Below are 26,170 nucleotides of genomic sequence, written 5' to 3' on the forward strand. Positions count from 1 at the left end.
CTATAAAAGCTTCTGATGAGGTTAGAGAGCCATGTCTGCCCTGACAAGGATTGGGTTTATGTTAAAAAAAACAATCATGTTTGGCAAGTGTAACACAAAAAAACCGTTCCTTCCATACAAAATAAATAAATAAATTCATGAGGCTAATTTTTAAGGTGTAATAATAATAATAATAATAATAATAATAAATATACGTCTCCGTTAACATCTTTGTTTTTGTGTGTGTGAAATGATGGAAGGGTTTAATTGATTTTTCGTAGTTTGCTTGTAATCTTAAGTTTGCTGTTACTTAGAATGTGAAAGGTGTAGCATTTCATGAGCTCATTGCTCTTGTTTGCCATTTTTAGTATTATGTACAGTCAAATATTTATTCCAATTTTGACAACTGTGAACAAGTTCTATGTTTCCGCGGATTCTATTTGTTCACATTTGTCTACCTTTCCAGATTGGCTCTGGCTAATGTGAACCAGCCCTTTTCATTTTCATTTTGGGATTTGAAAAGACTCAATGCTGGATCCCATGGCACCATAGTGTAATGCAATATCATGCCATTTAGGGTCACTGAATTTGGTTTGATGTTTATGTTCCGTTCTGTTCTGTCTTTTTTTTTTCCTTGTAATGAATTATTACAAGTTGATGACAACTTTTGGGTTTCCAGCTCTCTTCAGGTTTTGTCTAGGCTTGGGATTTTTTCTGGCGAGAATGAGCAGTTTGGGGAAGAATTAAGAAGACTAAATAAAGGAGATTGATTATAGCAGAGAGGTTTCTTGGTGAAAGGAGAAGAATTGTTGGAATTGGACTGGAGATGGCCTCGTTATCAATAGATAACGAGGAAATTGGTAATAAAGGTAGAATGTGGGCCTTGCAGCAGCAGCTTGATCCACCTATGGATGAAGAGGGTGGGGGGCTTAGGAACAGGTATGATGAAAAGGTATATAACATTATCCTTTGTAATTCTTGGTTTATGGAAATAGACAGCAACCGCTATTACAGAAGCCCAGGCATGACCTAACTATAGATTCAAATTACAAAAGGTTTTTAAATTCCCCAAGTAATCTAAACCAAATTACTTGTTCTTTGCATTTAGCTGGAAATAGAGATGGGGGTGAAGAGGTAGTTATAAATGTTAATCAAGAATTGAATTCCTGCTGTTTATGATGCCTGCCAGCATGCTATGCAGTTGTATTTCTGTATGTGGAGTCATAGAATGTAGGATGCCAGGAAAAATAGTGGATTAGAATAGCGTAATTGCAAGATCCTCGAAAGATTGTTTTCATTGCTCATTCAGCTCGTTTCTTTCAGGACTCTTCTACTTTATTTCTCCTTCAGCTTGCATTCCAAAGCCTTGGTGTGGTGTACGGAGATTTAGGCACATCTCCTTTATATGTTTTCTACAACACATTTCCTGATGGAATCAAGGATCCAGAGGACGTGATTGGAGCTCTATCACTGATTATATATTCTCTCACTCTCGTCCCTCTCCTGAAATATGTTTTCATTGTTTGTAGGGCAAATGATAATGGACAAGGTAAAGTAAACTCAAACTAATGTTGATGAAACCATTAAATTTCTCTGACCTTTTATTCTCTTTCTGGTGCAGGAGGAACATTTGCTCTTTATTCGCTGCTCTGCCGACATGCAAAACTGAAGACGATACCCAACCAAGACCATTCTGATGAGAAACTAACAACTTATAGTCATTCTACATTTCATGAAAAATCCTTTGCTGCAAAGACCAAGAGATGGTTGGAAAGACATACATTCAGGAAGAATTCACTTCTTGTTCTCGTTCTTGTAGGCACTTGCATGGTGATCGGGGATGGAATTCTCACTCCGGCCATTTCAGGTTTTCAGGATTTAGTGCCTGCCTTCTTACTTTTGTTCGCCAAAATTCTTCTTAGAAGATGTTGATAATACCATCTTTTGCAGTTTTATCGGCTGTTCAAGGAATCAAGTTAGGCCGTCCTGAGATGAGTACTGGTATCTCCTTGCTCCAAGACTAAATAATCTGACGCACTGGTTCCTGTCGCAAGACAGTTCCCTCATCTCCTAATCTTTCAATGTTCCACTAATTTAGGAGATTTTCCTCTGACTGTGTACTTTATTTTCTCTTGTACAGAAATTGTTCTTGTTGTTGCCGTGATAATATTAGTAGTTTTGTTCTGTCTGCAACACCGTGGTGTAGAAAAAATTACCTGGATTTTTGCCCCTATTGTCCTCCTCTGGTTTCTTTTAATCGGAGGTATCGGCATATACAATATTATCAAATATGATAGCAGTGCTCTGAAAGCTTTTTCACCACTGTATATATACCGATATTTCAAAAGGGGTCGGAAAGAGAGCTGGACTTCTCTTGGAGGTGTTATGCTCAGTATAACAGGTAAACTTTTATGTTTTATCAGTTAATTTCTGTCTTTTTCTTAAATCCCTTTTAATGTTCATAAAATAATTTAACTAAATTTGTAGTATTCAATTCTGATGTCTAGTTGTGAACCATTACAGGGACGGAAGCCCTCTTTGCGGATCTATCCCATTTTTCAGTGGCAAGCATACAAATTGCTTTCACAGTAGTAGTATTTCCGTGCCTTCTGTCAGCCTATTCTGGACAAGCTGCATACCTCCTGAAAAACTCGGATAATGTAGTTGATGCATTTTATCGATCTATTCCAGGTTTGTTCCGATCTTCAGCATGTCTGTGCGTGCAAAGTTCTTGTAGGCTCCTGCTGAATAGAAAATAGTTTTAGGTGTCCTTTTATTTTGTTGAAATAAAAGGTACTTGTCTCAGATTGGATCCGTCAGCCAAGAGAAAAACAATATAACTTAGCGTGTTCCTTAGAAATTTTTTAAGTTGTTTATAATGCTTCATTCTCTGCAGTAAGTGGCGGTCCAATACATAGTGAATCTTTGTATTGTGCAGATAGCATTTATTGGCCAGTGCTCATTATTGCGACAGGCGCTGCAGTTGTTGCTAGCCAGGCTACCATAACTGCAACTTTTTCAGTGATCAAGCAGGCTGCTGCAGTATATTGTTTTCCTAGAGTTAAAGTTATGCATACATCAGAGAAAATGCTGAGCCATATATACATCCCAGAAATTAATTGGATCCTTATGATTCTTTGCATCGCTGTGACAGTTGGTTTCAGAAATCAAAGCCAAATTGGAAATGCTTCTGGTATGTGTATTATCTGCGAATTTATTTGAATTAACAGAAGTAAAAACATATCGCAGTAGAACTTCAAATCTGACATCCTTCCGTTTTTGAGGAACAGGGTTCAAATTTAGTCCAGAGATTGACAATGCTAACAAAAATCTCCTTGTAACAAAATATGGTCATGCATTAGTGTCACAGATTCTAGGCCTCGACATGATAGTAAGATCTTAGTGATAATGATATCTGAAATAATCTACAATCAGACTGACCAACATTTTCTCTTATGGGTTATCACTTGTAATTTCTATGGCCTTCAGATTATTTTTATTAACAATTTTCTTCGATGCATCCTGCTGGTCATTCATTAGATTGCTGCATGTTAAATTCTCTTGGAAACTTTTTGAACGGCATTTTTTCCCGTGTTTTCTTTTTGGACACTAGTAATCAGAAACACTCATCATTAAATGCATGTAGTGGTTGATGTCAAGCAGGTGATAGTGATGCCTTAATTGTACAAGGCAATACTACATCATATTTGTCAGCTCTAAAACCTAACTTTCTTCCTTACAAATTACTTGAAACAATTCCATTTCTAGCTTCTTCTTTTTTTCCAAAAAAAAAAAAAAAGAGAATATCAGAATTATATAAATGTCATAGGCCATTTCATGTCTCGACAGGAATTGCAGTTGTGATAGTCATGCTGGTGACGACAGCCCTTATGGTTCTAATCATGTTATTAGTATGGCGGTGGCATTGGATTCTTGTCCTAGTATTCACCCTGCTATCCCTGGTTGTGGAGGTTACTTACTTTTCTGCTTTACTCTTCAAGATCAATCAAGGTGGTTGGGTTCCTCTAGTAATTGCTGCAGTCTTTTTAACCATCATGTGTGCTTGGCATTATGGGACAATGAAACTCTACGAGTTTGAGGTGCATAGCAAAGTTTCAATGCCATGGATTCTTGGGCTTGGCCCAAGCTTAGGTCTTGTTCGGGTGCCTGGCGTTGGACTTGTATACACTGAACTAGCCAGGGGGGTTCCTCACATTTTTTCGCACTTTTTTACCAACCTACCTGCACTCCATTCTGTTGTGGTTTTTGTCTGTATAAAGTACCTTCCAGTCCATACAGTCCTGGAAGAAGAGAGATTCCTTGTAAGGCGGATTGGATCCAAGGATTTCCACATGTTCCGTTGTGTTGCAAGATATGGCTATAAAGACCTTCATAAGAAGGATGATGATTTTGAGAATAAGCTCTTTGACAGCCTTTTTCGTTTTGTCAGGCTTGAGAGCATGATGGAAGGGTTTTCAGATTTGGATGAATATAGCTTAGATGATGAGCTGACTAGGGAATTAAGAAATGGCCTTTCGGGTTATAATGGCGACGAACTTTCTTCCACTGTCGATGAAACCATCTCTTCAGTTGGTTCAACGACTGTAAATTCTGAATTGCAGGCAAACAATGCTATCCTGACATCCAATCAGGTGATCAGCCAAATCACGAATGGTGAGTTGCAACTCTTGAGGAACTGTAGAGATTCTGGAGTGGTCCACATTCTAGGGAATACAGTAGTGACAGCAAGACAGGATTCCAGTTTATGGAAGAAAATAGCAATTGATTATGTGTATGCTCTTCTAAGAAAGTTGTGCAGGGAAAACACTGTGGTTTTCAATGTTCCTTGTGAGAGTCTATTGAATGTTGGCCAAGTTATCCATGTATAATATTTTTTTTTATCGAAGAGTAGATCATGTTTTTGGTCTTTCCATCCAACTTACTGATTCTATTCTGATTTTTCTGCGGCACATTGTGGTCAACAATGATGACAATCATCCAAGCAAAAAAAAAATTATTTTTTCTTTCAAAATCCTTTGCAGGTATACTGGAGTTGTTCATAAGTCATATCGAACCTCATCTAAACATGCTTGATTTGGTTTTATTATTTCTTTCCTTGAGAGGCAGAAACAATTTCCCACCTAACTACAATGTCCCTTCTCTCGGTGTTTGTTATGGATCACCCATGACATCATGATAGCCTGAGATCGGTTCCTATGTAATGTAAGGGGTGTTCTTCCTTTCCAGCATGGTTTGAAAAAAGTTTTGGTAAATTACTACTTTTTAAAAAATAATAAAAACCTTACTCTTCAAAAACGACATTTTAAAATATTGTATTTAGGAAGTGCGAAAGTTTCTAAATGCGAAAGTTTACCAAATTGTACAGTTTTTTATTTAAATAAAATTCACGAATGCTTAATTTACCAAAATTTCTTCAAAAGGTGCTAATTTTTTTCTTATCATCATGTATGTGTGGCATTATGGTACCAAGAAACGTTATGATTTTGAGGTGCACAGCATGGTTTCGATGGCATGGATTCTTGGGCTTGGTCCCAGTTAGGACTAGTTCGTGTCCCTGGAATCGGACTCGTTTATTCTGAACTAGCAAGAAGAGTGCCCCACATTTTTTCCCATTTTATCACAAACCTTCCTGCCATCCGTTCAATAGTTGTTTTTGTCTGTGTGAAGTACCTTCCCGTCCACGCAGTTCCTGAAGGAGAGAGATTCCTTGTAAAGCTGATTGGACCCATGAATTTCCGTATGTTCCGTTGTGTTGTAAGAAAACTCTTTGACAGTCTTTCCACATTCGTCCGGCTTGAGCCCATGATGGATGGGGGTTCAGACTCAGATGACTACAGTATATATGACCAGGAAACTGAGCAGCAGAGTGAGATGTTCTTCTGAATCAAACTGGCAACTCAGTGCCATTGAACGTGGATGGAACAATTTCATCAGCAATCAGGTCTATTAATGGCCATCTGCATAGTAACAGGGTCATCGCATCGTCTGGTCTTCTAAGCAGCCCATGAGATAAATGAGTTAGAATTTATGGGTGTCTGTAGAGATGCAGGTATTGTTCACATACTGGGGAATACAGAGGTTCTGGCACGCAGGGATTCAAAGTTGTATAAGAAAACAGCTGTTGATTATATATATATGCTTTTCTTTGGATGATATGCAGACAGAACAGTGCAGCTCTAAATGTTCCTCGTGAAAGTCTCTTAAATGTATGACAAGGAAGAGTGCATCATGTTTACTGCATATAAATGGACTTGTTTTCTTGGAACATAACTGTGTAGCGATTTTGTTCTTTCCTGACACGGGACTGATATGAAGGTGACCATCGACAGAACAGATGTGAATCACTAGCTTCCAAAGATCAACTCTCCCTTTCGTCATTTCATGATGGATTTTGATTTTTCACAAAACTATCAAAAGCTAATAAAAGAACAAAACCTAGGGTTTTGTTGATTACTGATCTGGTAGTGTTTCTCTCCCTCCCTCCCTCCCTCCCTCTCTCTCTCTCTCTCTAACAGCTAAGGCCCTAATTCTTGACTGGAGGGGACACTGACGACCTCTGCCCTTCCATCACTTGGATATGCTTTCTTTATTTTGACCATGAAAATCTAGCAACGTATGTTTAATTTAAGAAATCAAAACACTGTTATTCTTTGGGGCAAACACATACAGTTGACTTTCATTAGCATTAGCAAGTGTCCTGTTGCCCATACAGAGCTTTTGTATGATCAGCCAGTCCCCAGAGCTAAACTCTGCAGCCAGCTACTGTGAGGGATTTATTTTGTTTGGTGAATAAACTTGATTTTTCATGTCATAAAGGGTATATAAGATGCAAATAAGCACTGGATCAAGCACTCAACAAGGGGGACTACCACCAATCCATACGAATGATGGAGCAAATATTTAAGAAAGCTTCATTTTCTAAGCCATCAAGTGAGAAGGGTTCGAGACTCATGAAGAGACGCTAAAAAGAACTTCACAAGTAATGCTGCTCTGACAAGAGTGATACACCTGTCTTCCAGCTATCTTTTAGGGAAAAGAAGACAGCTGCTATATCAATAGTCACGTTGAACCCGAGAAGCACATAGTTAAAGTACAACGGCTTTGCTTGGGAATAAAAGCCGGTTTGTTTTCTACAGTTTTTCCGAGCATATTTGCTACACAAACTGACAAAAGGAAACCTCGGAACCAGTTTTTCATAGTTTTTTACATGTAAAGGAAAACAAATAGATCAAAGGACAAAATTTAGCTATTTCATTTTGACTTGTTGAGTAGAAAGTTGAGTTAATGCATGTACACCCACAGGGCAATACAAATTTATTTTGTATCCCAAAACTGATTGATCTAACTTATGAATATTTCTATAACAATACACTTGGTCGTCAAAAAGGATATATATATAAAACCTTTGAGGCTTATGTACGGAATATAGGGGCATTTGCTTTAACGGAAATCTTCATTATTCAGCACCCTTGCTGGCCATGTAGGTGTTGACTAATTGCATTTGCACATCCTGAGAAACAGGTGAATGTTCTTTGTATTCCATTGTGAATTCACCCTTTCCCTGTAAAAAATGTGAAAGATCAGTATATAAGGCGGTACATGCAAATATAGAGAAAAGAAACACTAGGCACTTTAAAGAGGGAAGTCATTCGAATTTCCAACTCATGGTCACCTGTGTCATTGAACGAAGAGAAGTTGAGTAACCAAACATATTGTTCAAAGGCACCTGAAAAGTCAATCACAGGATCTCACAGTCCATTAGTGTGGGGGTTAAAGCATCACCAAAGATATCATGACTGCGGTATCCTTAGCGCTTGTTTTATTTATTTATTTTTCTTTTGGGTTCAGAACTAGGCCTCAGATACTAAGAAAATAGAGGGAGAAAGTTATGCTTACATGGACGGTTATTATAGAGTCATCCCCATCCTGGTCATTTCCAACAATCACTCCTTTCCTCCTATCATATGGCAAACACACAAACAATTTGAGTTCCAGAAAAAGCTAAGAAACAATGATAATATACTACATGGGTACAAAAACCACTCACTTGTTAATGTCACCCGCTACGGTTCCCTGAAACTCTGTTGGTACTTTCAGTTCCACCAGCATTACAGGTTCCAGTATCACAGGTTTTGCAGCTGCGTAACACTGTTTAATAGGGGTGAAATAAAGAAAATCAGAACTAGATGCTCCAAATATGGGTACAGACTATTCATATGGGAGAGTTCACCTCTAAACACAGGATAAGGGAAGAACCTGTCTAAAAGCATATATTGATGCTAATTTAAATGCAAGTTCACTAGAATCCACAGCATGGGCAGCGCCATCTGTCAAAGCAATTCGAAGATTTTCTACTGGATGCCCAATTAAAGAACCCCTGTACATGCAAGAGCGAAAAGCTCACAAATTTTATCATCTGAGACCACACATCTTTTCACGCGGGTCTATATTATGAATGGAAAAAAGAAAAGAAAAGAAGCTCCCAAAACAATTCCAATACCATATGCAGATACTTCACATCATTGTAGTTATAAAAGTTCTCATTCAAAAAGAAGGCATGATGCATTGTCAAACACAGCTGACAGGATAGATTGTTCAACTAAAAAGAGCTTTAAATTTTCAGTTTCAACTTATGTTGTCCTGAGGGCGAAACTAAGAGAGAGAGAACTACTTAAATACTTATGGGATAATATAGGAACCTTCTAAAAAACAACAAAATATGGACTATAATTTATGTTGCCAAATGCTACTCACGAATTGGCAGCTTCCTTGAATCCCTTCTCAATAGAAGGAATGAAGTTTGATGGTATAACCTGTCCTACAATCATGTTATCAAACTCAAACTTAGTTGTTGACCCCTGTGGAAGCGGCTCAATGTACCTGTACATAGAAAAATACAGGAAGGTAATCCCTGGGATCAGATTTATAAAGTTGTAGTTTGGTTCAAATTTGATCAGATAGTTCTGAAAATACAAAGCAAATTCAAACAACTAGCAATAACAGGAGTACCTAGGCAGCAGCTTGACACGTCCTATACATAACTACTGCATTGATTGATATACTGCTAAAAGATGTGCGGTGAAAAGCAGATGATAGTTGAGGACACCAATAGGACAAATTAGATACCATAACAATTTAATTTCAGAGTGAGAAATCAACACCAAACACTTACCCGCATACCCGTCCATATTGTCCTTGTCCTCCAGTTTGCTTCTTATGTAAATAATCAAATTCAGCACGCTGAGTGATTGTTTCTCTGAAGTTCACACGAGGCTTCCCAACACTTGCATCTACCTTTTCAAGCCAAAGTTGTGGAAGAACGTAAATTAACAAAGGAGAATATTTCCAACCAGAAAAGAAATCGACGGGGAAAAAATCATAAAAGGTAGATACCTTGTACTCTCTCCTAATCCGTTCCACATATATGTCCAAATGCAACTCTCCCATTCCAGAAATTATGGTCTACCCACAAAAGTATCACGCATCACACCAACAAGTTATCATATGCTTAAAGAAACAGAAAGTGAACATTTAAAAAAAAACAAACCTGCCCACTCTCAGGATCCAAGCCAACACGGAAAGTGGGATCCTCTTTCTGAAAACGATTCAAAGCTTTTGAAAACTGGGAAAAATACCAAACGAAAAAAATTTATATCGATTGGAGGGCAGGATACTTCAAGCAATGTAAGACTCCAAATTCTCTCTCCTAAGACCCTCATATCTGGCTATAATTTATAAATTGAGCGCCACGAAATCATGGGAAATTCCATTTCCTTTGCACTTACTTGTCCTCCAGAGTCTTTTGAGATTGGTTGAATGGCCAATGACATAACTGGCTCAGGGACATTCATAGAGGTCATAGTGTATTTAACTGATCCATCAGTAAAAGTGTCTCCTTTTCACCCAATAACAACAGAAATAATTAATTAAAATGATTAAATAACATTGATGAAAATGAAAGAAAAATGTAAAATTTAGGTGAAGAGTCAGTTCCTATTCCAACCAATCAAAGTATCTCAAAAGTTGTCCCGTGCCCAAGTATAGAAGTAAATCCTTTTTTTTTCCAGCAACAGACATGTTTTACTTGTAGTAACTTCTGGTGCCCATGAACACTCTCCATGAAGAACTATGAAGAAAACCAATACAAAAATAAAACATCGGTGACTTGGCATGTGAAGGACTAACCTGAAGCACAATCCACACCGAACACAGCAACTATTTGCCCCGCATGTGCCTCTTGAATGTCCTGTAGCATAAAATTCCCCGAAGATGAGAAAGTATATCAAGAATACAGCAGAACAAATGTAATCTTATTCATCCATAATGACATAAACATAAATTGAAGAGAAATATCGGAGTGCAATAACTAACCTCCATTTCATCAGAGTGCATCCGAACCAAACGAGGAATCTATAACGAAATAATATTAGGACTGTAATGAAGTAGAAGCCAGATCACATTACAGGCCCAAAAACTTACCTTGATCTTCTTGCCTGTGTTTACATTAATTATAAAATCACCCTTGCGAATTACACCCTCGTAGATTCTTCATTAAAAAAAAAGGGAAAGAAAGAAGGAAAACAAAAAATAGTAAATGTTAGCACGTCTACTGTCTAGTACTAATCTAACAGATCATATTCATGCAAAACCTGCGAAAGCATTAAATGAAAACTAAACCAGCAATAAGTCATGCCTTAGATATGTCAACTGACCAAAACGACCTTCTTCTAATTTAAAAGCCAATGCCACAAGTGGTCCATCTGGAGTTCCAGACAACACAACCTGCACCCAGCCTTGAAACGTAATTTGTGGAGAAAATAGTATAAATTAAGATTAAATTGTTAAACTGAATACCTTCTCTTCATCCTTGGTTTGGTCAAGAGCATAGTTACCAACTTCAGTGGGACAAGGCAAATAACTAAGTACACCATCTAGAAGTGGCTGTACTCCCTATTGGAATAAAATGAAAAAGAGAAGATATTATAAATAAACAGAAAAGTGAATGAACAGAATGATTACCACCAACTATACCCAAATGACTCAAAGATACAGGAATCGAGAAAACAAAAGGAGAAATAAACTACCTTGTTCTTGAATGCACTGCCCATGAATACAGGTACAAATTTCTTCGCTACAGTAGCCCTGCGAATTGCCTCCTACTCGAGAAGATAGATGAATTCTAAAGTTTAAGGCCAAAGTAATTGCATACAAACACAAAATGTAATTTATTGCCGATCTCAAGAAAGTTTATTTTACAGCTCTTTTACATGTGTTGATGAGACATTTGACAATAATGACACATAAATTTTAAAGCTAGGCCCCACCAACTGATGTGTCAGAGAAAAGAGCATAATGACTTAAGAGTTGATGTATCTTGTACCTACACTAGATAGGTGCTGAAAAATCACAGTTCATGAATGTTGTTTTCTTTAAGAAAAACATTTTTTGTCTCTAGATATACCTCAAGGTCAGAGGATGAAATAGGCTCATCTGTGAGAAAAGCATCTGCAAGTTTATCATCAACTTCAGAAACTGTTTCTACTAGTTCACGCCGTTTTTCTGCAGCTAAGGCCTCCATCTCAGCTGGTATTTCTGCAGTGACAACTTTTTCACTGAAAAATGAAAAGAATAGTCTTCAAATGGAACAAAATTATAAACCAAAGTTACACAACAAAATAAAGTAATCAAACATCATAGGTGTTCATGTACTCACCCATTTGAGCCATGGAAATAATATGCTTTCATCTTTACAAGATCAATAAGGCCTTGCAAATCATCTTCCAGCCCAATTGGAACTTGCACTGCTGCACTATGATGTCTTAGTTTAGACCTTGCCTAAGAAAATGAACCACAATAATCAGCAATGAGAGGAAGATTCATAAAAGAAAAAGGAAAAAAAATTATAAACATCACTAAATAGACAGTTCATCACAGAAAGAACCATCGAACTCAAAACTACAACACACATGTGATTGACTTGATCGCAAAGGACTATAACATAAACAGCAGAAAACTTCCATCATTAACAAAACAGATTTGGCAAAAACCTAAAGAATGAAATTAATTGATTTCTTTAATATAAAATAACACCCATGATATAATGAAAAGTAACACAACCATACCTGGTTTAAAACTTTCCAGGGATCAGCTCCCATTCGATCAAGTTTATTAATAAAAGCAAGCCTAGGCACCTCATATCTCCTCATTTGCCTATCCACAGTAATAGACTGACTTTGCACTCCACCCACGCTACACAAAACCAGAATTGCACCATCCAACACTCTCAGAGCCCTCTCCACCTCTATTGTAAAATCCACATGTCCTGGCGTATCAATTATATTCACCTACATCACCACAGCAAAAACCATCACTGTTTTACAACAAGCACTAATTCACCAAATAGATATGACCGATGCTTCAGAATCCGTTAACTAAAAAAAAGTACAGTGCCAATCTAAGAACACAAAAAAAGCAGTAAAGACAGCATAACTTAATACCCAAAAAAGTCCAAATTCATGTAGAAAAGTTTCAGAATGTTTCACATCAAAACTTTTTCCCTTCTCTGCTTATACAAGCTACTAGTTACGATACATTACCATGCCTTGCCTACTCCATCACAGTTATCTTTACACGTGTCTTATATTTTTCTAACAGTAAGGAACAATAGTTATTGTTTAAAACAAAACAAAAAAAGAAGAAGAAGAAGAAGAAGAAGAAAACAAATTGCATAGACACCTAGTTCCCAACAGGCCATCAATTTACCACCCAAGCAAATTTACATTTGTTTTTTTTATTAAAACCTTACAAGGGCAGGGAAAACCTAAATCAATCTATCTTTAATACGCCGAACAATTAAATTTCATTTTTTGAATAAGAGAACTAATGTAATTCATGAAACACAATTAGCAATCTTACAAAAACTTCCTAGCAAACCAACGAATCAAGTCCCAATAGAACTTCACAACATATTCCTAGTTATGCTCTTTAAACACTAAACTTGAGAAAACAACCTAACAATACAAACTAATGAACCCAAACTCGCAAATGCTTTCTCCAACCAACTTGCACGTCGAAACCACTTTCCTAGTAGGGGAAAGAAAAAACTCACAGAAATCCAATCATTCATTTCATATAATCTCGAGCTTGTCAATAAATAAAACTCAATTAACTCAAAAGATAAATAAACATAAACTCATCAAAAATAACAAAAACCCAAAACTCCGTTCTCCAAAACTGCATCTTTTAACACATAAGCTGCCCAATCAAGCCGGGGAAAAAAAAAACCTTTTTCAACCCCAAATAAACAAAACATCACAAAATCCACAATTGACAAAAACCACCAAATAGAAAAAAAAACAAAAAGAAAAGACAAAACCATCGAGACTTCCCAATGCTTCGGAACTAAAACAAACACAAGCAGCACAAACTCGAACAAAATTCGTCATTTTTTCCGAAACGTTTCGACTTGACGTGCAAGGGTTCCGAAACGTTTCGAAGTTTGAAGTACCTGATATCCATTCCACGTGCAGTAAGTAGCAGCAGACTGGATAGTGATCCCCTTCTCTCTCTCCAAGTCCATGGAATCCATCTTAGCCCCAACTCCATCACGACCGCGAACCTCATGAATCTCGTGAATTCGACCAGTGTAATAGAGTATGCGTTCAGTAAGAGTGGTTTTACCGGAGTCGATATGAGCTGAGATACCAATGTTTCTTAGTCTGTCCATCGAGTCCTTCCACCGTGGCTCCTTTTCTTCTTTAGTGGTGACGCGTGCAAGGTTGGAGAAGTGGCGGTGTTGCTGGATTTGGAAGTTGCCCTGGAGGAGAGCGGCGTTTGGGGAAGTTGACGGTGTCTTTTTGGAGCGGAAGAAGGTGTAGGAGAGGAGGCGTGATCCATTTTGGAATCGGGTCATGGTGGTCGATGGATTCCCGATTCCGTAAAACCCTAAACCCGAAGAGAGGTTTAGAATATGGGGTTTGAGAAATGCAGTGGCAGGAGTGGTGGCCGGTCTAGTCGGGTCGGGTAAAAGGGTCTTTTTGTATCTTTGATTGTGTTATTTTAAGTTTTGTGGTAGTTTGGGTTAGTGGATAGATTAATTAAAACTCTACCAAAAAAAAAAGGTACAGTAATTGAAAAAAAATGTGAAATTGAATTTAATTTATCATTGATATAAATTAAGAATATATTTTATATCATTTTTCCATCAAATAATTCATGAGAATTTAATATGATGTGATATTTAAATTCTGAAAACCAAGTCTATTGATCCCTCGGTTGTTCAGCATCTATTCATTCATCACTTGAATGCTAAATATTATGAGTTGTGCATGAATCTAATTTATTTATTTTTTAAAAATACTAAAAGAAAAGGTGTTTTTATCATGCATCATATAACAAAATTCTATTTATTTAAATAGTGTTATGTGTTTTTTTATGATTTCTTGATTTAATTTATGTTATTTTTATCGATCTTAATTTTATCTTGATTTTAATAAAATAATTAAAAAATATGGTGTTTTTACTATACACCGACAAAACATTATTCATTTAACAAAATACTAAAAGATGTAGTGTTTTTATTATGCACCACCTCACAAAATATTATTTATTTTAATAGTGTTATGTTTTTTTTATTATTAATTTATGTTTTTTTTATCAATTTTAATTTTGTTTTTTAACATTTGGTTTTAGCAAAATACTAAAAAAAGTGGTGCTTTTAATATGCACTACCTCGTAAAACACTATTCATTTTAATAGTGTTATTTTTTTCTTTTGGTTTTCTTGGATTTTTTTCTTGTTAATTTTAATTTTATCTTTTAACATTCGGTTTGCTGGGAATTAGACTTCATGATTTATTTTTATTTATTTTCTATAAGGTAATCTAAATCTCATGACTCAGGATGCAAGTTTGGTAAGTTATCTAGGTTAACTTAGATTTGTTTTAATTGATTTTTTTTTAATTTTATCCTTTAAATTTTTATTGATTGAACATTAGGTTTCATAATTTATTTTGGTTTGTTTTCTATGAAGTTATCCTGTTTTCATGACTTAAGTCACCAATTTGGCAGATTAACATAAGCTGACTCTAGTTATTTTTCAAGTTTTTTTTTAATTATTTTTTTATTTAATTTTATTGATTGAGAATTTGCTTTTATAATTTGCTTTTTATGGGGTTATCTTGACCTTATGATGTAGGTTGCGTGTATAATAAATTAACTAAAGTTGACTCGAGTTATTTTTTGATTTACTTTCTATGAGGTTATCCAGATCTTATGATCCAGGTTACAAGTTTGATGGATTAACTCAAGTCGACTCGGGTTATTATTTTACTTTTTTTTTATTTTTTTTTAAATTGTATCCTTCAACACTTGGTTAATTGAGAATTTGGTTTTATAATTTGTTTTGATTTGCTTTCTATAGTGTTATCTTGATCTCATGACTCAGAGTGTGATTTTGAAAAGTTAATATAGGTTAACCATGGTCTTTATATTTTTTTTAATTGATTTTATTTTCAATTCCATTATATAATATTAGGTTAATTGAAAATTAAACTTAAAAAATTCTTTCAATTTACTTTCTATTGGGTTATCATGCTCTCATGATTAGGGTTATAAAATTAACAAGTTAACTATGATCGATCCAATATGTTTTTTTTTAAATATCATCTTGATTTTTTTTAAATCAAACTTTTTTTTTTATTGATTGTTTGGGTTGTTTTTGAACTTATTAAATTAACCGAATCATATCAAGCTAACATTCACATGATTTAATTTTTTTTTTACAAAAAATATTAGCAAAACATGAATTTTTTTATGTTAAAAGAAAATTGATCTAATCGGTAATAATCTACTTTTAATTAACAAAAGATTAGTGCATGCATTGTGGATTGTGAGTAGACTCTTCATGGTGCAGTGATGATTTTGACCTCGGCTTTGTATAATATTTGTTTTAAAAAAGAGTGTAAAAACAAAAAGATTAAAAAACAAATTAAAAATAAAAAAATAATATAAATAAATCAAATGTAGAACAATAAATATTCAAAATGTAAAGAATAAAAAATAATATTTTAAAAAAAATATAAAAAAAATAATGAAAAAACAAAAAAAAAAAAAATAAAAAATGATAAATAAATCAAGTGTAAAATAATAAAAAAGTCAAGTATATAGAGAAAAAAATAAAAAAATTTGTTTTCTATTTTTTTAAAAAAACTACAAATTTGCCACTGTTTCTAGAATTTACAATTATTAAATTTCTACACCAATTCCCATAAGGAATTAGGCAAAATTTACAGTATAATCATGCAAGATGATTACCCTAATCTTGGTAGGTTACTCCATGATGTGTGAAAATGTGTGACTAAGGAATTAGGCCTGGACAAAGCATGTCCTGATACCATCTTGAAGCCCCCCCCCTGATGAGGTACAGGCATCAAGTGCCAAGTGGCAATCATGCACTGAGCTGGGAGTTATACACAATATGGTTTTCGAGGCTCGAACATGAAAGGGGGCGATGCTAGTTAAGCTAAATGAACTTCTCCGAGGAAGGTTTCATTTACCATTTTTCCAAGGATCGGGCAAATGGTGTTTTCTAGTTATATCGCGCGTAGAGTCTCGGACCATACATAGCATGTATGGATGGACAAGGGTTCTTTTTTAGTTTTTTTGCCAAAAATCAGGCCCGGGAACTCAAGGCTATTAATTTTAGGTTCATCAATCCCCATGAGTTGTTAACGCAGGCCATACCAGCAAGCAACAGGAAAAAAGAGGAAAAAAAATCAACAGTGATCCATAAGAATGCTCCACCTCCCGTACAAACCGAATGAAGGGCGTATAGACACTATTATAGAGTTCTGATATGAAGTTCGTATATGCTATAGACAAAAATAATAGCTTTACATAAAGTTCACTTCTTCCAGTTTCTGCACAACACAAAAATCATACATTGGGAGCCCCTTCTCCCTCCTCTTGTAGATATACACAACCTTTACGAAATAAACTCTTTGCGATTGTATTTCATGACAATGGGCTAAAAAACACAGCAAAGGAATTGGCAAGCATCGCTACTTGGGTATCTGTTTAGTTCGACATGCGTCTGACATGGCACGTAAGCGCCTGGCGATCTCTGTGAATGATGGACGGGCCATGGGATCAGGTGCCCAACACTGCTCCATTAGCAATCTCCATTCCGGGTCACAAAAGCTTGGTACAGGCGGTCTCAAGGTGTTATTAACTATGCCTCCTGCAGGGGAGAGGGACACAGAGAAACAACGAAGAAGAGACTTATTAACTACGAAGCAACTCCAGTATCAATAAAAAGTTGTGACATTTATTTATTAGCAAACACCAATTTATAGAATATTTGAGGTTATAACACTGAAATCAATACGCCTAAACTCTTAAGAAAATCTAAAATAACAGCAAAAATTAGGTAACGAACATAGAAGGCCCAGGCATCAGCGCCCGTGGAATATATCAGCACGCTGTCTGCTATGGTGCTTCAAAAGTGTATCACTTATGTAACTGAAACGTTTCATGCATACCTATGATTGCACCATAATGCATATTGGCATAAGGCTCTTCACCAGTGAGAATCTCCCATAAGACAATGGCGAAAGAGAACACATCAACCTGCCAATAAGCAAAGAGGTTATGAGCATTAATTGCATAATCACTGTTGTTATTTGACCAAAAGAAACAATATGCCAAAAGTCAATTTACCAACTTTCATGTAATTCTATAAGCATCTAGATAACTTGCATTGTTAGAAGAAAAAATAAAATCAAGGCAGACAAAATCTGATGGAGATGTAAACATGCATTTTTCACAACAAACAAGAAATTCGTTACTTGCCTTTTCAGAAACCTTACTGCTGCTACCATTCAGGAGTTCTGGAGCCATCCATGGAAGAGTTCCCCTTACACCACCAGTAACCAAGGTATTCCTTTTGATCTTTGACAAACCAAAATCACCTACCTGCAAAAACAGAAGCATTTATGTTATGTCTTAAACATTAGTTTTGCTTGACCAACTAGCAGCTAAGTAAATAAGAATTCAGAAATCGGACTGGCAGTAAGTAACATTTATCATATATATGGAATCCACTCACACAGCAACAGTACCACAGTTACCTTGCAAATAGGTCGTAAAGGATCCTTCAGGTTGACAAGCAAGTTGTCACATTTCAAATCAAAATGCACAATGTTCTTTGAATGCAAATATTCCATTCCAAAAGCTGCATCCATCGCAATAATCAGACGCTTACGATGATCAAGATGCCTATACATTTATGAAGATTAAGTTAAACAAGAATAATGTTAACAGAGTGAATTGTGTAGTGCAAGTACAATGACCTTCAACACAGAAATCTTACCTGTCCTTGCTAAGTAAAACATGTCTAAGAGAGCCATTCACCATGAACTCTGTCACAGTGGCTAGTGTTCCTCCTGGTCCATCCTGCACCACTCCATAAAATGCAACAACATTGGGGTGGTGAAGCTTTGAGAGAATTTCAGCTTCACGCCAGAACTCCGTGGTCTGAAAGATAAAAATACTGGTTACAGATGCAGAATGAAGAAAAACAAATACATATCCTCTAACAGGTAGTGCCAAAATTTTTTTTGGTTAACTAAAGGTTACTGAAACCCTAGAACAGCACCTAGACAATCCAGAAGTTAAGGCATTCAAAGTATCTGAAATGTACCACATTCCAGCCTTCTAGCCCAAATTTGACCTGGGATGCAAAATAAGGTTTAACAACTGCCTTAAATTTTTCTTATTTACAAGTCAACTATTTACATGTTTCATTGTTCATTTAAAAAGATCACTAGAATAATAGTAAGCTCACCAATGTTTTAAATCTCCTAATCCTAAAGGAAATGTAACAATGAAAGGATCCATATGTAATGTAAACAGACTTTATTCAGAGATGCTCTGATGACCTTTTCTCATAATGAGAACATATACAAGCCTATTCTGGTATGAAAAGATCTTATAACCATGGAATAGACTCGGTTATTAGAGTATAAATTATAAGTTCATAATCATTTTGGGCGGAACAAATTTACTAATTCTTCAATTCCAGTTCGTAAAAGGGATCTTGACCTAAGAAATAGTTCTAGAAGCTTAAAAAGGGTACCTTGAGAAATTTCCAGGCTCATTGATATTCCTGGTATGCTAGATGCTATCACACATACATGTCAATTATTTTCAAGCTAAATTGTTCATTAAAAGAATCACTAGAATGAACATAAGCTCACCAATCTTTCTTGTTCTGATGTGCGGCCGGTGAAGCAGCTCTTTTTTATTCGCTTAATGGCAACATCTGTACCCCTCCATTTTCCATGATAAACAGTACCAAATGTGCCAGACCCCAATTCTCTCAGCTCTTCCAGGTCCTCATTTTTTATGATCTGTGACAAGAGAGAAAATTTACACAGATAAAAGAAATCCTCAATGACATTGACTGAACATATCCAACACTAATGAAAGTAGCGAGTCTTAGAAAATGTCCCATATAATGCATGACTAATAGCCCATATAATGTATGACTAATAGCATGTTACTAGATGTCCCAATATGTACTTCAGGTGCCAAAAAGTGAAACAAATAGCAAGAAATGAAATCCACCAGGTCATTCAACAAGAATGTCTTGACATGCCAAGCCATTCCCCATGAGCATGTGACATCATATTGTTTCATATATTTTGTTTCCACATTTTAAACAGAGTTGGACTTCCTGAAATGAATTTTACATGCACAGCACTGTGGAACAAAACAGTGATGTTTGACTAAAGAATGTTGTGTTTCCCTAACACCAGCATTCTCTAGCCAAACATTATCAGTGTTAATGTTGTCAACATCATGTTACTTATATCCACTGCAGTGAACGAAGCAGTGTCAAGGAAACACAACCTGTTTTACTTCACATTTGCCACTGCAAAAACCACCCCTCCAGTGGGTTGAATTATTGGCCATGGATCTTGCCCTCCTGGAGGGGAATAGATGGTCTGAAACAGTCCATTTCTCACTGACTATAATACTCCTTTTCTCCTTTTCATTTCTTATGGTTTCTGCAAAAGACATCAGAGCAGATTCTAGATACAAGTTGTGCATTTTTCAGTCCTTCAATGCTGTATCAATACTATCCTGTTCTATTAGAACAATAACTTGTCTAAACTAATGATATTTTCACATACGAGAATTTCCAAACGATAATCTTATACAATGCAATTTGAGTCTGCAACAAACAAAATTTTCAGCTTCCGTCACACACAGCCATAGTTAAACAACAACATCACACTGAAAGAAATCACCTGCAAGGTGCTAATATCAAACTCTCCTAGAGAAAGATCGACAAGATGTGTGCCAATGTTTCGAATGTCCAACTTGCCACCCTGACGGTAATAAGAAAATCAGGTGTAGTGAAACAATAGCAAGAGGGTTAAGACACGGATTATCAAACAGATGAAATAGAAAAACCCATCAATGTACCTCATACTCTGATTCAGGTATTCTAGCATTCATCCCATCCAACCACGCACTCTCAATGCCTTTCAGCTCAAAATGACCATAATCTGCATGGGAATCCATGGTGTTCGGTCCAACAACACCAGATGTCTCTTGCCGAACATCTTCCTCAATGTGAGGCAAGCCAACTCCATCAGACTTTAAGGGTGGATAACTATAATCTATGGGAGCCCCTCCTTCAACATTTGTAAGCGAGGATGAATAACTCAGATGGTCTTGGTCTATAAGGGAAAAAACTTTGCTGGCAGACTGATCTTGAGCCAAATTCTGAAAGTAAGACCGGCGTTTTGGGTCATGATTCTCCATGTTCAAGCTCAAGCCCACTCCATCAACATGCACTGGACTGACCCCAGTCTCATGGGTTTTCGCTTTTGAGAAACTATCAGACAGGAAATCATGAGGAAACCGGTCATTTATATCAATACATATGTCTTTCTGCTCAGGAGCGCCAACACCAATGCTGGGCTCCCCTTGAGAAACAGCTCTAACTGGGCTTCCTGTCCATGCCAGAGGCTGCACACTCACCTTGGTGTTGTTCCCATTGTTATTGTCAGCACCAAAATCAGTTCTTTCAAACTCTTGAGGCCCCAAACCAGTCTCATGGATTTTCGCTTTGGAGAAAATATCAGACAGGAAATCAGGAGGAAACCGGTCATTTATATCGATTCGTATGTCTTTCTGCTCAGGAGTGCCAACACCAAAGCTGGGCTCCCCTTGAGAAACAGCTCTAACTGGGCTCTCTGTCCATGCCAGAGGCTGCACACTCACCTTAGTGTTGTTCCCATTGTTATTGTCAGCACCAATATCAGTTCTTTCAAACTCTTGAGGCCCCAAAGCAGGATCTTCTGGGTGCTTACTAGAAGTTCCCTGACTTGCTGTGGAATGTGTCAACCCAACTGCTTTGTTATCATTGATAGAGCGATCAGTGTAGTTACCTTTAACCTGGGAACCTTCATAATCATCCACTGGATTAAAAACAACACGTCTCAATTCAGATTTCTGCACGTTTGACCCTAGACCTTGAGCAATATTGGGATTTACTTTACTGATGTTATCAGCAAATTCTTTATACTTTTCAAACTGTGCGAGTCCATCTTCAACAGTCTGGGGATTTGCATAACGCGATCTTGCAGATGTGCGGGGCTGGTCAGTCTGGGAAGCCACATTTCCTTCATGCAACTTATCAATCGATTCTATAACTGGTTGAGAACCAGAACGTGCTTGAGTTATTAGAATCTGAGGATCAAAAGAATCATCAGATTTTGACAAGCGATTTAATTCTGCCTGCTCCCTGGGAATTCGCTCAGAATGAAAAACCCGATGAGAAACCACAGATGGTTCAGGATAGCTAAAATCTGTTGGATCAGCCTCAGAACCCCCATATCCTGGGGCAAATGGATCACCAGATGAATGGAAATGGTCATCCCTGTTATTTTTTATCCCTTCAGTCACAGCTTCAGTGGGCATCGAACTGAGTACAGCTTCTTGGGGCCCTTTATTAGTTTTCATGAGCTGCAGTGGTGATCCTACTTCTTGCATTGAATTGGCAACCGATACTTCTTCTCTAGAAGTGTAATTTGGAGCAGAACTATCATGTGGATGCAAGGAAACAGTATCATTTTCCACTGCCCGAATTTTAAAAGTTTCATTAAGCTTCTGGAATGAATCATCCCGCTTCATTTTGAATTCCTTTTTAGCTGCCTCCTTATCCATAGTTTTAACTTTCTCAGGTTCATTTATTTTCTTTCCTGAGCTATCTCTTTTGAGTTTTGTATCCTTTACAGACACTTCTGCATTTTGCACATGAATGCCACTATACAGTTTCTCTTCTCCCAAAACCCCCTGTTGTGTTGGAGGATACACATGGAAAGGCACTCCCACTAAATTTTCCCCAACTGTTGCATGGTCAGGAAGATGAGAATCAAAACCAAATTGAATTGGGACCGGCAATGGATTGATGCCCTTTCTATCCACATGGGAGAAGCTCTCAATAGGTTGCATGGATGATGCTGGGCGCTGGCTATTATCTCCACGGTGCATTTTCTGGCCATGGTAAGGTTGTGAATTAGATTCTTGGGCACTAGATGAAATCATCGGCACTGGTTGAGAAGATTGAATTGTTGATGGCAGCATATTAACAGCTGAAGACGGGACATTACTGCCAGTGAATTCAGCTGCAACTCGACCGCTTTCCCTCTCAACATTAAGACAGAGCAACTCATCCAAATTGTTCCCAGATGCACTTGCCAGATTCATTGAGTTCTTCCTTGAACCCAAGTCCATACCATTTACAGCAACTACATATTGAATCTCAGAATTCTCACCCTCTCCACTTCCTAGGCCAAACTGGGAGTCCTCTAGATCATTGCAAGAAAAAAGGAACATCCTAGGCTTCTTTGACCCCCCATCTTCTGATACATTGCATTCTTCCATCATGTTCTGAAGATCCTCATCACAGGATACAGAAACCAACGCATCCAGATCTTCACCAGGAAGCTGATATTTTATAGTGTGAGATTGATTGTAAATTGCCACTGTTTTCTGCATAAGCTCCTGCCAAGAAATATTTTTGCTTATTCGGATAATGCGCGTTTCGCCCCCAACATATCTCAGCTTTCCATCACTCGGACGAGGCAAAATTGTACCACCAAAGCTGCAGAGAAACTTCAACTTTGTTGATGAACTATCAGAAGCTCCTGAAGATGGATAACCATGAATTCCTCGACTGCTGTCATTTCTCGGTGAGGTTCGCGGTACTGATGGGACAGGGTCATAATAACTTTGATCTTCATTAACAGAGGACCCCTTCCTGTCAGACTCCTGGTTCCGAGCTTTTTCAACCGAGCTAATCATAGAGATGTCAGCCCCACTTTCAGAACCCATATGGGATATTCCCAACACACCCTCCAGTCCAACATAGCCAGTTGAACTATTAGGATCAATGCGAGCACTTGGAAAGAACTGTTGCCTGGGGTTCACCCTCTCCCGCATAAATTCAAGAGCGAATTCCTCACCAGTCTGAATGGAGTAATTTAGCACAGGCCTAGCTCCCATTGACATGTTGTAGTCAGGAGGTCGCATGTTAGTATTAATATTAGCTGATGGATCATGGAAAAATCTTTGGTTTACAGACCCCTTCCCTTCATTTCTAGCTTCCATGTTATTGGATTGAATTTGTTCATAGTTTTTCTGTTGATCTACCATGCTTTTTCCCAGATTCCTGTCCATTTAAATCAACTGCACCAGCAAGGCAAGATGCCAATAATGCCATATCAGTACAGAAACACTCATATGGCCAACCACAAGCTTTGCTTGGAAAATGACATCTTAGCAGGAGAAAACCTGAAATGGGAAATAAGATCTTGGCAATGAGAATTACATGGGTAATTCGAAAGCAAACACCTAGTATGAGCAATCTTTAGGAAAAGAAGATATTTGGTGCAACAAGACAGAAAACTTAAGAGCATTTCAAATAGAAACAAACACATGATCAAGGGATTATTTGCTATCAAAGGTCAGTAAATTTTACAGGAAAGCCCCCCCGTTGATGGTAGAGTTGCACAAAGTCACATGGAATAGATAGATCCACCCACTTAAAGAAAGAAATAAGGGGATTAATTTTCACAGAAAGAATACAAATATGCATGCCTTACGACAGAGATGGATCTGCCTAAAAAAATTGTGTTGAGCTTATAGGTCATAAGATTATCAGGTGCTTCATTTCCATGTCTTTGGCAAAGAAGACCTGATACTGAAAACTTTAGATGTGGTTACTTTTCCTTGTCTTTCTTGGTGGCCAAACAAATAGAAAACTATCAGTTACATTCAAGAATCATCGTAGCTACCACTGAAACACCACAACTCAATGCCCCATGAATTAATTAAGTGATGCTAATGAGAAATTGCCTTTAAAAAACAAATATAACTGCAGACAGTAACTGTGTTGGTACAGTCTTTTAAAGACACAACTCAATATATATCAATCATACTAAGAAAAAAAGGAAATCCCAGATGGACAAGTATATACAATTTTTACCCAGAAAAAAAAAAGTCTAAAGAAAAAAACCATAATTAGAGAACTAAATTATTTAAATCTACTTGAAAAAACTTGATCACAACATAAGGACTGAAAAATTATAATCGGGTGACTTCGGAAATTAACAAAGACAAAACAACATCAAACCCTAACAACGACTTGCAAATTGAAATCAAGCTCAAAGAAGTAAACTTTAAACTCTTAAAAAACCTAAATCAATACCAAATATAACCCACATAAAAATCCCACTCAAAAACCCAAAACTCACACTGATTACACCTCAACTTACCCAAAAAGAATTAATAGTAATACGTGAACACAATTATTATAAACTAATCACGATCACAGCTTGAACAAATAAGAAAGATCAAAACTTTTAAACTAAAAGATAAACTTTTAGCCAAAAAAGAGAGTCGATGAGAAGTGAAGAAATAAGAGGGAGTACCAGAAAATAGAAGCAAAGACAGTAAGTCAGCTTAGGAAACAGCCAGACTCTGTTTTTCTTTCTTTCTCTCTTGATTTTTGTGCGTATAAATATAGAATGTTCTTGTTTTTATCCTTTCTATTATTATTATTATAGGTTTTATTCTATCATTTGTGTGGGTAAATGAAGTAGATCTGTCAATTTTTATTTGGCCTTTTTTTAATAATATATATTTTAGGGGGCAACGGTGTAATGGTGATTTTTATCTTAAAAAAAGCGGTATTTACGGAGAGATAAATGAAAAACACACGCGTGTCAATTACGTTCTAGTTTCTTATTCTGTTCTGTGTTTTTTTGTTTAAAATTAAATAAATTTTTAAATTTAAATAAATGTTTTTTATATTTTTAAATCCTATTAATATAAAAAATAAATCTAAAATTTTAAAAAATATTATTTTAAAATAATTTCAAATAAAAGACATTTTAAAAAACTGAGTACATGCCTTGCACAAAGCAATCATCTGTCATCCATCGTGTTATGTTATGCTTAGTTGTGAAGGGTCCCACTTAAAAGCTTGTTGGTGATAGAGATTTTTTGTTTTCATTGATGTTAGTATTTCAGGATTATTTTTATTTTTATTTTTGTTTTTATTATAGCAGTAACTGTATTCCAATTTTCAGATAATGGGAAATGATCTCTCCTCCCGGAACGACCCAGAAGATCCAGTGAACTGTTGTTCTTCGCAACAAATAAAGATTTCAACATGACTGGGCTCTACCATAGTATTAATAACTAGTGGGGGCCAGTTGTTTATTAATAAAGATTTCACTAAATGAAGGCGGTGTTTATTTTTAAAAATTTATGATTTTTTTTCTTGATATTTTGAGTTGTTTTGATATAATGATATAAAAAATAAAAATTTTAAAATAAAAAAGTTATTTGAATCCACACACAAGATTACTAAAATCCAGTTCCATTCAAAGAAAATAACTAACATGTCCACGTTACGCAGACAGACGTGGTGAATCATCCAATGTAGTCATGTCATGTTCCATTAGAAGAAATCACGTGCACTCCACTGTTGTAGTAAAAATGTAAAATCATATCACATTATATATATATATATATATGTATATATATATATATGTATGTATATATATATATATATGGATGTATTGATAGGT

At 36.4% G+C, this 26,170-nt stretch overlaps 3 protein-coding genes across 7 annotated transcripts; 1 reads left to right on the top strand and 2 right to left on the bottom strand.

Annotated features, from left to right (window-relative positions):
* Positions 1 to 212: 212 nt before the first annotated feature.
* On the top strand, positions 213 to 4,906 carry LOC7465510 (potassium transporter 10). Its single transcript, XM_024597303.2, has 9 exons — positions 213 to 532; positions 659 to 931; positions 1,303 to 1,528; positions 1,601 to 1,846; positions 1,930 to 1,980; positions 2,120 to 2,380; positions 2,503 to 2,670; positions 2,918 to 3,172; positions 3,829 to 4,906. The coding sequence occupies exons 2-9, from the start codon at positions 806 to 808 to the stop codon at positions 4,866 to 4,868; spliced, it is 2,373 nt and encodes a 790-aa protein (XP_024453071.2). The 5' UTR covers positions 213 to 532; positions 659 to 805; the 3' UTR covers positions 4,869 to 4,906.
* Positions 4,907 to 7,230: 2,324 nt separating this feature from the next.
* LOC7465511 (elongation factor G-1, mitochondrial) lies at positions 7,231 to 14,050 on the bottom strand. 2 transcript variants are annotated; one of them, XM_024598212.2, is made up of 20 exons: positions 13,508 to 14,047; positions 12,123 to 12,344; positions 11,714 to 11,835; positions 11,462 to 11,612; positions 11,085 to 11,156; positions 10,855 to 10,950; positions 10,694 to 10,782; positions 10,480 to 10,546; positions 10,372 to 10,410; positions 10,186 to 10,246; positions 9,786 to 9,895; positions 9,548 to 9,622; positions 9,394 to 9,462; positions 9,173 to 9,294; positions 8,755 to 8,880; positions 8,257 to 8,377; positions 8,048 to 8,148; positions 7,897 to 7,957; positions 7,673 to 7,726; positions 7,231 to 7,561 (listed from the first exon to the last, which is right to left on the bottom strand). In XM_024598212.2, the coding sequence occupies exons 1-20, from the start codon at positions 13,910 to 13,912 to the stop codon at positions 7,457 to 7,459; spliced, it is 2,268 nt and encodes a 755-aa protein (XP_024453980.1). In that variant the 5' UTR covers positions 13,913 to 14,047; the 3' UTR covers positions 7,231 to 7,456. The 2 variants fall into 2 exon arrangements, with proteins under 2 accessions (XP_024453980.1, XP_024453981.1); XM_024598213.2 differs by lacking the exon at positions 8,755 to 8,880 and having other exon boundaries at positions 13,508 to 14,050.
* Positions 14,051 to 16,847: 2,797 nt separating this feature from the next.
* Positions 16,848 to 25,173, bottom strand: LOC7479203 (uncharacterized). 4 transcript variants are annotated; one of them, XM_052451815.1, is made up of 10 exons: positions 25,007 to 25,173; positions 21,353 to 23,867; positions 20,490 to 21,109; positions 20,312 to 20,392; positions 19,256 to 19,408; positions 18,370 to 18,533; positions 18,128 to 18,275; positions 17,850 to 17,972; positions 17,540 to 17,627; positions 16,848 to 17,238 (listed from the first exon to the last, which is right to left on the bottom strand). In XM_052451815.1, exons 2-10 carry the CDS (start codon positions 23,751 to 23,753, stop codon positions 17,060 to 17,062), a joined length of 3,957 nt encoding a protein of 1,318 aa, XP_052307775.1. In that variant the 5' UTR covers positions 23,754 to 23,867; positions 25,007 to 25,173; the 3' UTR covers positions 16,848 to 17,059. The 4 variants fall into 4 exon arrangements, with proteins under 4 accessions (XP_052307775.1, XP_024453632.2, XP_024453633.2 ...); XM_024597864.2 differs by having other exon boundaries at positions 20,490 to 23,867; XM_024597865.2 differs by lacking the exon at positions 25,007 to 25,173 and adding an exon at positions 24,851 to 24,999 and having other exon boundaries at positions 20,490 to 23,867.
* Positions 25,174 to 26,170: the final 997 nt, after the last annotated feature.

The sequence above is a fragment of the Populus trichocarpa genome, chromosome 3 (assembly GCF_000002775.5).
Source record: "Populus trichocarpa isolate Nisqually-1 chromosome 3, P.trichocarpa_v4.1, whole genome shotgun sequence".
In the NCBI taxonomy this organism is placed as follows: domain Eukaryota; kingdom Viridiplantae; phylum Streptophyta; class Magnoliopsida; order Malpighiales; family Salicaceae; genus Populus; species Populus trichocarpa.

What these genes read in the sequence shown, in the direction of transcription:
- LOC7465510 (XM_024597303.2), top strand. Translation starts at nt 806, where the DNA reads ATGGCCTCGTTATCAATAGATAACGAGGAAATTGGTAATAAAGGTAGA. An exon ending in GGAACAGGTATGATGAAAAG is followed by an intron (nt 932 to 1,302) that starts GTATATAACATT and finishes CGTTTCTTTCAG; the next exon opens with GACTCTTCTACTTTATTTCT. An exon ending in GGCAAATGATAATGGACAAG is followed by an intron (nt 1,529 to 1,600) that starts GTAAAGTAAACT and finishes TTTCTGGTGCAG; the next exon opens with GAGGAACATTTGCTCTTTAT.
- LOC7465511 (XM_024598212.2), bottom strand. Translation starts at nt 13,912, where the DNA reads ATGACCCGATTCCAAAATGGATCACGCCTCCTCTCCTACACCTTCTTC. An exon ending in TTTCATCCTCTGACCTTGAG is followed by an intron (nt 11,157 to 11,461) that starts GTATATCTAGAG and finishes CTTCTCGAGTAG; the next exon opens with GAGGCAATTCGCAGGGCTAC. An exon ending in CAAAAGACTCTGGAGGACAA is followed by an intron (nt 9,623 to 9,785) that starts GTAAGTGCAAAG and finishes TATTTTTCCCAG; the next exon opens with TTTTCAAAAGCTTTGAATCG.
- LOC7479203 (XM_024597864.2), bottom strand. Translation starts at nt 23,753, where the DNA reads ATGGACAGGAATCTGGGAAAAAGCATGGTAGATCAACAGAAAAACTAT. An exon ending in CATCAGAACAAGAAAGATTG is followed by an intron (nt 18,534 to 19,255) that starts GTGAGCTTATGT and finishes TTTATCTTTCAG; the next exon opens with ACCACGGAGTTCTGGCGTGA. An exon ending in GTTTTACTTAGCAAGGACAG is followed by an intron (nt 18,276 to 18,369) that starts GTAAGATTTCTG and finishes ATAAATGTATAG; the next exon opens with GCATCTTGATCATCGTAAGC.